The 11,265-nt window shown below is 35.9% G+C and overlaps 1 protein-coding gene across 1 annotated transcript; it reads right to left on the reverse strand.

The window, feature by feature from the left end:
• Window positions 1-3,655: 3,655 nt before the first annotated feature.
• On the reverse strand, window positions 3,656-6,186 carry lgals2a (lectin, galactoside-binding, soluble, 2a). Its single transcript, XM_024272452.2, has 4 exons — window positions 5,919-6,186; window positions 4,748-4,827; window positions 4,235-4,406; window positions 3,656-4,135 (listed from the first exon to the last, which is right to left on the reverse strand). The coding sequence occupies exons 1-4, from the start codon at window positions 6,021-6,023 to the stop codon at window positions 3,989-3,991; spliced, it is 504 nt and encodes a 167-aa protein (XP_024128220.1). The 5' UTR covers window positions 6,024-6,186; the 3' UTR covers window positions 3,656-3,988.
• Window positions 6,187-11,265: the final 5,079 nt, after the last annotated feature.

Consider the following 11,265-nt stretch of genomic DNA (forward strand, 5'->3'; position numbering starts at 1 on the left):
TCCATTTATGACTCTACAAGACAACAAGAGGCAGTTTGATAAATCAGATTCCATAAATATTTTTTTTTTCGTGCCACAAGATTAATATGTTACAACGATTTTGAAGTATGAAAAAAAAAAAACTAATTCTAAGAAAGAACAGCAATAATTAGGGACTGATTAAGACACATAGACATTCTAGAAACAAGTTAAAGTCCTTAAAGTAAAGAAAAAAACAATCGATTTGTAAAAAATTAGCTTTTAAAAATCTTTCCTTACTGAGATCAAAATGAGTGTTTGAATTTACCTTTTTTATGTGTGTCTGCTTGTATGTTTTAAACAATCCAAATCTACCAAAGCATGAGGGTGATTCAATGCTTTAAAATATTAAAATAAAATATCAGACTTCAAGATTTTAACAGATATCTATTGTCATAATATTAATAATAATAATATTTTTCACTTTTTTTTTTGTTTTATTGATCAAATGTATCAATAAAAACCCTGCTCCACCACATATTAGAGAAAAATATTGAACGTTTAAGGTTTAAGAATCAATTTCATCCAAATCATCACTTAAAGTACTATAAAATATTATGACTGATGCAAAACCACGATTGAATTTAAATGCTGAGTAAATAAATAAAAAAAAGAAGGAACACATTTCTCCAATTTTGAAATCTTGACACTAACTACCAGTTTAGAAATCAATTTTCAGATTATTTTATTAGTTTATGAAAGTGTCCCAGCTTAACCTGCAGGTGATCCCAAAGCTCAGAACAACCCCATGGTCCAGCCCTGGGGGCCTCGCCTGTGGGACAGCCTACCCGAGGATGTCAGGGCTTCACCCATTGTGGGAGTTTTGAAGAAAAAAACTTCAAACTCATTTTTTTTAGCTTAACTTTAAGTAGTTTTTACATTTCCTCATAGTTAAATTTGATTTATTGACTTTTTTCCCCTTTTTTGTTTCTTTTATTTGTATTGGGGGTCTTTTAACTATATTTATTTATTTATTTATTTTTAATGTAAAGTACTTTGAGGTGATTTGAAAAAGGAAACGTGTTCTATAAAGTTAAATTATACCGTTGTCTGCAGTCAGTAGGTCACAGACAATGTGATGTTTGCAGCCTGCAGGGCTGCATCCGCTCTATGCAACAGGTTAAACATTCATTTTTAAATATGTTTCTGCACCACATCAGTGCCGAGGTTACTGCTTGTGCCACAAATCTTTACCTTATAAAAATGTAAACGTGTGTGAGTGTTTTGTCCAAAAAATGAAAAAAAAAAATCAACTTTTTTTAATAGTAAATGTCTCCCTCGCTCCCTTCCTTCCTGCACGTGGACCGGCTGCATGCATTCATGTGTCGGCTAAGCTGCTGTTTATTTGTCACTTCTGCAGAACGTGAATGCAGCACTGCAGTCAGCTCATGGCGGGCCCACGCACATCTCAATGTGTGGCTGATGGCTTTGCTGCAGAAATCTGGAGTCATGCTGGCGCTAAAAATAGACGCTGGTTTTATGTAAGCTAAGGGTGAATCATTCGATTCCACATTTTTCAGCGCATTTACTCACAGCATCAGTGACTTGGCACAGGTGAAGGGAGTAAAAACAAATAAATAAATATATGTGTTGAAAGAAAAAAGCTGAATACAGTAAACATGAAACGGATTTAGAGAGCATGTGCCTGACATCACTCTGATTTATACACATTCAGGGGTTTTTAATGATTTAGAGCCTGAGCTTAGTTAACTCTAGATAACCATTTGTATCAGATTTGATACATGCATTTCTGAGACCGGTCTATCATTCCCATGCACAAGTTTTCATTGACTTTGATCCATGTTTTCTAGTTTGTAGTTCACCATCACTCCACTAGGGGCAGTAAACAGGCTCATTTTTAAAATGGCTGCCTCCATGAAATCTCAGAAGCACTTTTGGCGGGAAAACGTTTAGCTAATTTTCAAAACTTTTTGATGAGAATGACTCATCAGTTGTTATTCATTTCAGTAAATGACCACGTATTGAAAACATGCTAAATTTGTCAAACATTAATTCTATATAGTACAGTAACTGCATGTTAAAATGTGTGGGTCAAATTTGAGACAGTGGGTAAATTGAGCATTTACCTGATATTTTTACATCTTAAACTAAGATTTTTGAGAACAAAGACTTACCAAATCATCCAATGGATCATAACTGATGCTATCGATATGTTGATGCCTTTTGGCCCAGGTCCCCCTTAAAAAAAGACATCTAATCTCAATGGGATTTCCTGGTAAAATAAAGGTTAAATCATAAAAAAATAAAATAAAATTGATGTCTCATAAAAATAAAAATAAAAATCTAATTAAAGTGTTTATAAAAACATCCCAAATCCAAATTCAATCTTATTTTTTTGTCTTTATAGTTGGCTTTACTGCCCTAATAAATGATGCAACATGACCAGATCTGTGCTGAGGGACTTGTGTTTAAAGTTTCACATTTCTGTGATGTTTTATTATGTTGTAGTGACTGAAAGGTGATAGACACCTGTCTGATTGTGTTCCTCAGTGACAAAAACAAAACTTAGTTTGAGCTAAAATTATAAGTCCTTAATATTGATTCTGTCTGACACAAAATAATGAAGATACGAAGTGTTAAAATGATTTTTTATCCCGTTAAGATGGTAACATAAGAATCACTGAGTTGAGGATAAAAAGAAGAAACTGAGAAAATTGTAAGCAGCCGTCCCTCCATCTAAAAGCTTTGCCCTCTCTAAGTTTTGAGTCAACATTTCTATAATCATTCACAAAGATTAAGAAGTCATCGATACAAACTTCTTTAAAGTCTCCCTCTGATGAAAATCATGTATTTTTTAGTTTTTAACATGTATGTGTGGCATTTTTCTTTTGAAAGAGAACAAATGTGATAAGAAATCATTTCATTTTTGCATTTCCACTCTGCTGTTCTCATTGGCCACTCCTCCAAAGTCTTCTTCCCCAAAATCTACCAGCAGCGGATGAGCAGTCAAATCAGAAATAAAGTCTGCGAGAAAAGGAAAAACTTGACACTGACAAAGTCGCGACGCACTTGTTGAATCCCAAAGTTTGAAGAAATCATAGCAGAGATGATCGCCTCGGCCTCGGCCTCAGAGGATGGGAACTTGTTCTCACAAACGAGCACAGTTCCCCACTTCTTCTTATCTATCCGTCCCACTTTAAATGAGCTCAACACACATTTCCCTCAGTTACATCAGATAAGGTTATTCTTATCCTCAAGAGTCCCACTAACCACATGCAGAACAACGCTGGCTGGTTTTATTTCTCCCTTTTTTCCCTGACTCCCTTTTTGCTCACAGAGTGCATGCTGGCCGGCTAATGAGCGGCAGGCTGCACATTGACATGAGCTCTGAGGTTGAGCTTCTTCAGGGATTTGAGGATCAGTTCAAATACCATCCATTTAAGTCTTTTTACTTTTAAAAGATGGCTTTAGATTAAAAAAAATACTTACACTCTCAGATGATGTTATTTAGAATCACTGCAGATGATTAATGCACAGAAGAGAAGGAAAAACGTTCATCAAAGAAAGAAAAATAAGCATCTGCTGCCCTCTAGTGGACGACAGGGGTCATTACTGTTATTAACGTGAGAAAAAAATATTAAAATATATTATAAATTAATAGGAACTGACACATTTGACTTGGTAAAAATGTGTTTTATTGGACGATGGTTCAGAAAATTAAAATACTTTATTACAAAGATGGAATGTCAAAGAAAAGATGAAAAATGAAAAGAGATTTGGAAGTCACCTCATCAAAACTAAAGGGTGAAGTAACACTGAAGCATCTGATGTTTGACATGTTCTTATTTTAACAAATTAGAGAATTCATAAATGCCTGGAGTACAGTAACATTAAAAATTTGCAATTTCTGACTTTGTTAGTAAACGTAGCACATGACATGCAGCCGTCTGGAAGTTTGGAGGCAAAAATATAAGAAAAAAGAGATTTGAATCCAGAAGAAGTTTTAAATCTACTTGATCTCAATGCTTGTGATGCGGGCTTCGCCCTCAAAGCTGAGGAAGGAGTATTTCTCTGCACTCATGCGGTTGGGGAAGAAGATCGTGGATCCATCTGATAAGGTCACCACAAACTCAGTGGGTCGGAATTCAACCCCGATCTAAGAAGAAGGGCAACAGAAACAGGCAAATACATGTTTTTGTCCCTAAAAATCCATCTTAACGAAAGTTTAGCAGGATAAGCATACACTGACTCCCACCTTGAACTCCTCCCCTTGTTGGAAAGGGAAGCCTCCCTCTCTGACCTCCTCACCCCAGCAGCCTCCTTCATACGAGTTACAGACGACTGTGTTTTCGTCTCCGTGGGCGTTGAAGCGAGGGTTCAGGTGAAAGGTGATGTCCTGCTCGTTAGGACCAATATTTAAGACAAAACTACAAAGTGAGAAAAGCACAAATATTTAGAAAAAAAGATGATTTATGGAAGTCTCCCTCCAATCATTGTGTGATCTGTCGTAAAAGCTTTCTCAGTGGTCTTTTAATTATGATTATGATTCATTTCAAGCTAAATCTTTTTTCCATCTTCTCCTTTTTCACCATAATTTGAACAGAGAAATACTAAGAACTGCCACGTGAAGCTTGATTTTCTTTATATATGTCCTCTATTGTGAGAAAAATTCTGCAAAAACATGCTAGAAACACCAAAAACACGATTTTGTTGGAGTTGTTCTTTCAAAAACAAGGTACAATTCAGACTTTCAGACATCAATACTTACTTAGTAGCGTCAGGTTTAGCCACTCCAACAACAGTCAGAGTTTGTCCAACTTTGAAGGACATGTTTTTAATGATCATCCCCTGTGCAGAAAACAGAAAATATATCAGAACGCTGCAGCTTCAGTCAGAAAATCCTCCTCTCTGCAGCTCAGACCCTCAGTTTCAGCAGAACAAGAGTTCTACATCAGGAAAAAAAAATGAGATCTCCTAAAATTAGAAATTACAATCCACTTTAAGTCTGTTTTAAACAATAAAATCCTTACTTTGAATACTTTAAGTAAGTACAAAAGGTGGTGGTTTTAAAAAACGACATGATTCTCTTTATTTTTAAATGTCAAACAGTTTCTTGCTATAAACAGAAATCTTGTGACTTTGACAGGGTGCAGCTGTTGCAGACGTTAACTATGTTAGAGACAAAAACACGCCAGAAATGTTCTCTTATTTTGGGAGCATAACTTTATTAAAACTTAAATCATATCTTGTGATGATAATTATGTGAATGCAACATAAAACGCTTCGACTGAAGAACTCAGTGGGAGAAATTCTTTAAAAAAACATAACATGATGTTGAGATTTAAAGGCAGGATGAACTTGGGACCTTTTTCATTAAGAAGTATGTGTGAAGAGGGCTTGAATTGTCTGAGGTCACAAGGCTTTAGTGCTGGAGGCTGTTGTGTGTCTTTTTCTTGAGCAAATTTTTTTGTTGTGATTTTCAACTATCTGAACCCGTGTTAGTTTGATGTGATACAGGCTGCCGCAAATAAAATAATATTAAAAGTTTGTCTGAAAACTTTGACAAAATCTGCTTTCTTGAAGATACCAGAAGCATCTTTTTCCTTTGAAAGCTAAAACAGAAAGATTTGTTTGGCAGGAACACATATTTGATGGTGAGATTACTGCAGAGTAAACATTTTAACACGAAGAGGAACTAATAGTGTGACCTTAAAAGGAAATCTTACAAATCCTCCCAGCATACATCAACTTTAAATATCGTTAAACCCAATAATCTACTGTGTTACTGTTTCATCTTTAGTTTTATTATTAGACATAAAGAAAAAAAACTTCATGTCTCAGCTGTCTGTTCTATATTTAAAGCTTTAAGGAAAGCTGACCTCATCAACCAGTAAGTGCAGATAGTAAAACATAACCAAAGTACTAATAGTAATACTTACTTTCATCATCTTTGCAGAAATATATTCCTCCTTGTGCTGCTGAGAAGTGGGAGTGTTGCAGGCCCTCTTCTTTTCTAGATGACTCTGCAGAAGGGGGGGGGTCATTCGCTCTGAGTGACGGTCCACTCAGCCAATAAAAAACCACCAGAGAGTGACTGACTGTCGGCCAATATGATTAGAAGGCCTTTAATAATACACTGCAGGTTTTAAATCAACGTTTTTCAACGTGGAAGGACTGAGTCGACTCAGAGACTGATCACCGTCCACAGTGGCTCACAAAAATAGAAATGTGTTTGTTGTCAAGGAGACGGCTAAATATTTAGCACAGGGAGCAGCCCTAGTGTCCAGTTACTATAGAGTAACTTATGGCGATGTTGGAAGTCAGACAAAAATAGCTGCAGTGAGCGTATTCATTATTATTTATTGTTTTATAATCACAGTTTGTTTGTTTTTTACCCTGGGTATGACTGTTGCACGGACTAGGAAGCACTTTTAAATTTCGTTGTATTTGTGACAATGACAGTAAAGATCTAAATAGAATATGATCAAATATTTTTGCATCTTTAATAACAATAGTTTATTGAATGTGCATGCCTAAAATTGGTTTAATTGTTTTAATAATCTTTGGGGTGCAGTTGCACATCTCATCCAGCAGGTGGCAGCACTGCATCACTGCTCTAATGATTCCAAAACACACCAAAGGCTCACATTACCTCCAAAATGACTCATTCACAAACTTCACTAGGTGAAAGGGCAGTGCAGAAACATGACTATACATGAAATGTGAAAATGTTGTCATCTTTAAACCAGTCAGTCAAAGATAAAGTTCCTTTAAATCCACGTTTATAGACTCCAGAATGGGAGGTTCCTGCAAAGTCATGGGAGCAGCAGAGAATGAAAATCCCCCATAATCCCCCACGATTGCCAAACATCTGTTTTATGATCAGTTAGTTAAATTAGATTAGTATGGTGATATTTCATTTATCCTAAAATAATAATAATGATAAAAATAATAATAAAAAACTTTAGAAGTCTTTAGTTATTTTAAGTAAATCAAATGTTCTAAGAACAAGCATACCGGTAACCCTGGAAATTAATAGAAATTTTCTTCAAATATTTATTAATTAAGTACATGTCTTTTGGGGTTTTCCTTTACTTAAAAACTAATAATTAATGTGGTTTCAATCAATGCTAATTCAGTGGAATTAAGAAAAATGTTACCATCATAATCCATACTACTAAAGATCAGAAGAAGACAATCTGAAGTACTTTTATTTCTATAATATATGACAAAAATGTTGAAGTTTATTTTTTAAGAATTGCATCTTTAGTTTTTTTTTTTTTATTCTCTGTTAAATTCAAAATATACCAACTTCTTCTTTTGTTATTTAAAATATTAACTTATTGTAGTTTCATTTCACCTTAGAGATCTCATAGCTGTTTCACATGTTCCTATTGTCTACACATCACTTTCTAAAAGCCTTTTGAGCTTTTCTTTTGTCTGTCAATTTTAATCAAATTAATAAATATCCAAAAGAATTTCTTAAGGATATTTGTCGTTATTTACCTCAGAGCTGTGTTTGCATTAGCTCTCTTTATAAGCAAAAGTCGTTTTCTTTTAAGTTCTCTTCAAATACTGACTCTGTGATTTTTTTACTCAGATTTTTTTGCTGCAGTCACTCAAACATAAAGAATTGCATCACACCAAATGTTCCCCTCTGTGAACCACCACCTTAACGTGGTGGAGGGGTTTGAGTGCTCTATGGATCCTATAAGCTAATCTGTCTTGAGCTAACACCCACAATCTGTCCTACTACACATGGGTTCTTGGTGATGAGCCAGACTAAAGGCTGGTTTATATTTCCACATGATTCATAATCGCTGGCGTCGTAGTGATCGCACGGCCACAGGAGCAGAATCAGTTCAGTGGCATCAGAATGCTACACCTGCGGGTGACGTCACCTGCGACTGAAATGTTACGCTCGGAGTGACATATATAACTGTATTGGCCCTTGCCTATTCGCTGCTATAGACAGGGACGTGCATGTTCAGGCGCCATCGCTATGCATTGATTCATGGCAGAAGAACGCAGCTATTCAATGGAGGACAGGCAGACACCAATCACAAAAATTCGGGCTAGCTCCCTTATTTCTTAACCGATTTTTACAAGATATGGAACTAAAGCTTAGAAAATTATTGATCTTGAGGTATTTTTAATATTTATTATCTATTAAGATTAATCTGTAAGTAGTGAAATAATTTTTCATTCTACTGCTACAGGAAATGCATTGCTGTCAAAAGAACAGCTTCTAAATATGTGTGATTTTTTTTATTTTATTCTGTGCTAAAATCCATAAAAGAGCTTGTAAATGATTGTCACCCAAGACCAGAAAGGAGGAAGATTGATAAAGTTTAACAGCAGGAATGACTGACAAAGTTTTGTAACAAAGTCCTTTCCCTCTTAAAAAACACCTCAAAGTGCTAAAAACAAAACAAAAACAAACAAAAAAAACCTTTACCAGATTTTCAAATGAAACTAAAACTTTTATTATTTTTAGATTACATACATGGTAAATAAATCTCAATTGCTTCAGAATTTACCTTCAAATAGACAATCTCATTGTACTTTGAGAAAAAGGCTCCAGCTAGCATCTTTAACTGATACAAAAACATTTTTAAACTTAGATGGTAACATCAAATACATCTGCCAAACTGTTAAGATTCAAAACACAGAGATAATAGCAGTAAATGTTGTGACAGGTTAAAGTTTACATCCACAGCTCCTTCACCAACATCTGCTCTCTGCTGTGTTTATGACACTGAGCAGGAGGCTAGCGTTAGCATTAGTGCTGTATATGGTAGCTGGTCTTTCTCCGGTCCGTGTGACCAAGAGTTCAACAGAACGGCACGGATTAGGAAAATTATGTGCAAACTCACTTACACAAAAAAAGTGCGACTGACAACAATAGTTAATAGTTAACAATAGCTACCTTCATGGTACTTTGCTAGCACAACAATGCAGCAATGTGCATGTTGGCTGTACATATTACGTGCTTCCCACATTCATTTCTATCAGTTTTTGTGCAAGTTGAATGTTAATACATGCACGTCCGCCATGTTTTAAAACATGAAACAACATGTCTCTCTAGCACCCACTTTAGCACACAGTTCACGGTTCCCAGCCTGATTTCTTTCTATTAAAATGTGATTCCTGTCCTGTGATGATTCCTCTCCATTGGATTATTTTGTTGTCAAGGTTTTTGAAGTCGATTGCAAAACACCGCATCTCCTTTTGTGCTTCTTTTCATACTTTTTTGGACCTCCGCCATTCATTACTCGAGAAGACTCAATGCATATAGTGATGGCGGACGTCTGTATGTCACTCCAATCCAGTAATATATATCATCGGTGCAATCGCAGGCAAATCGCGTCATTTAACTAAAATTTATTTCAGCGATTAGAGAACGCGACTACACAGAAAACTCTGTTCAAAAATATCTTTTAAACACTAAAATAATAAAGACTTACTGAAGAAGTTAGGAAATACTGAGCTTCACACACAGAGAGAAACAGAAAACTAGACAGAACATAGAACAAGTTAATGGACAAATATGTCTTGTTTCTCATATCTTACAGCAAAAGAGAATAAAGTTTGTTCCTTTTTTAATTTAACTTTGTCTTCTTTGTATTCTCTGATTCTGTTTAGAACTCATCACTTTCTCTTCTGCTTTTCATGTATCTGTAGGCTTACAGATGCTGCAAGTGTCTGAGCGGTATGCTAATCGTGTTAAAATTAAACGCAGAACACAATCGCATTGCCTGAAAAGTATAAATACCAGTCAGAAGTACATCACAGTCATAGTGGAGATGTCAAAATCAAATCCAGCCAACATTAGTATGAACGAGACCGTGAGATTGTGGATGCGACGCGAGCGATTACGAATCACGTGGAAGCATAAACCAGCCTTAAGAGCGGTCAGAAAGACCAAGATCCAATCACAACACACAGATTGCGGTCAGGACAGGCCTGGAGCTCGCAGATGAGGGCTTGGTCGACTCCAACCCGACAAAATGAGATGGGCAGGGCCAGCCCATGGGCACAGGTGACCCAGGTGGCTGCCCAAGGCCAACACCTGCTGGAGGGGATGCCAAATCTTAATGATTAGGGTAAATATCAGAGGAGCCTGAGCCTGTGCAGGAGGTTCAGATTGGGTTCACCTCCATGCACAGTCTGGGCTCTGAAACTCAGTCCCTTGAGAGGATAGGACTCTACCATTCTGGAGTCGCATATTCAAAATCAAAATACAATTTTGATAAAATCCAATATTGGAGGTTTGATTGAAGATATTGACCAAATATTATTCTAATGGCTCATATGATGGATTATGTTATTCACACTTATTTTAAGAGTAATAAAGCACAAAAACGGATGCAAAATGATGTTACTCACAGGTAACAGCAGCAGAAAATATACAGATTGCTGCTTTGCTCGCGTGTATTTTTATTGCGTCCAAAATTTTATTTTGTTGTTGTTTTTCAGGGTATTGTAAGGCACAATTGTAAAAAACAGGAACAGATAGCTAGCGGCACAGTGTTTAGGGCACTTATTTTCAGCTTTCATAATAAGAGCATTCGAGAAAAAAGTTCAGCCCTGGAGGTAAACATTTAGAAAATTATGTGCAAATAGTCACTTTCATATTTTTGACAATGGTTTCCATTTAATTTAATCCTTTTTTAATTCATATTTCTGCAGATTGGACAAAGGTAATGTGCAAAAGCAAAGAGGAGCTTTGTTAGAAAATATTGCACAGATGTTTTGTTAGCGTAGAAGGTCCTGAATGTGATTCGTGTTCCAACAAAAACCAAAGAAGATGAAATCCATGATTTTTTTTATGATAATTTTTGAGGAAAACTTTGTTCCACAGTTCCTCATTGCATTAGTAGCTACGTTTATTTGCCCAACATCAGATTCTAAGAAATGTAAACGTTTATATGTCAGAAGGTTAAAGAAATGGGCAATAAAAATGCAGCAAAATCACTCATTTAAAAAAAAAAAAAAACAGAACCACAACTTGCACTCAGGTTTCCTATCCTGTGCCTCATTTACAGGAAGCTCAAACCAAACAAAACAGTTATAATCAATGCCATGTGGGACGGATTTTTCTGGAGTTTCATGTCCTTTTTCAGCACAAACAGGCTCAAAGAACTAAAATTCAGGACTTAAAACAACTGTGACAGCAAAAGACTGGTGTTCGTTTATGGCCCAGATAGGAGATGTACTTTGTCCCTCATAAAACTCACTTACCTTAAAGAAACAGTTTTTATAGATGACTCAAAGAAATCGTTT

Source organism: Oryzias melastigma, linkage group LG8, assembly GCF_002922805.2.
Source record: "Oryzias melastigma strain HK-1 linkage group LG8, ASM292280v2, whole genome shotgun sequence".
NCBI classification, from domain to species: domain Eukaryota; kingdom Metazoa; phylum Chordata; class Actinopteri; order Beloniformes; family Adrianichthyidae; genus Oryzias; species Oryzias melastigma.

What these genes read in the sequence shown, in the direction of transcription:
- lgals2a (XM_024272452.2), bottom strand. Translation starts at nt 6,023, where the DNA reads ATGACCCCCCCCCTTCTGCAGAGTCATCTAGAAAAGAAGAGGGCCTGC. An exon ending in TTTCTGCAAAGATGATGAAA is followed by an intron (nt 4,828 to 5,918) that starts GTAAGTATTACT and finishes TTTTCTGCACAG; the next exon opens with GGGATGATCATTAAAAACAT. An exon ending in GCTAAACCTGACGCTACTAA is followed by an intron (nt 4,407 to 4,747) that starts GTAAGTATTGAT and finishes CTCACTTTGTAG; the next exon opens with TTTTGTCTTAAATATTGGTC.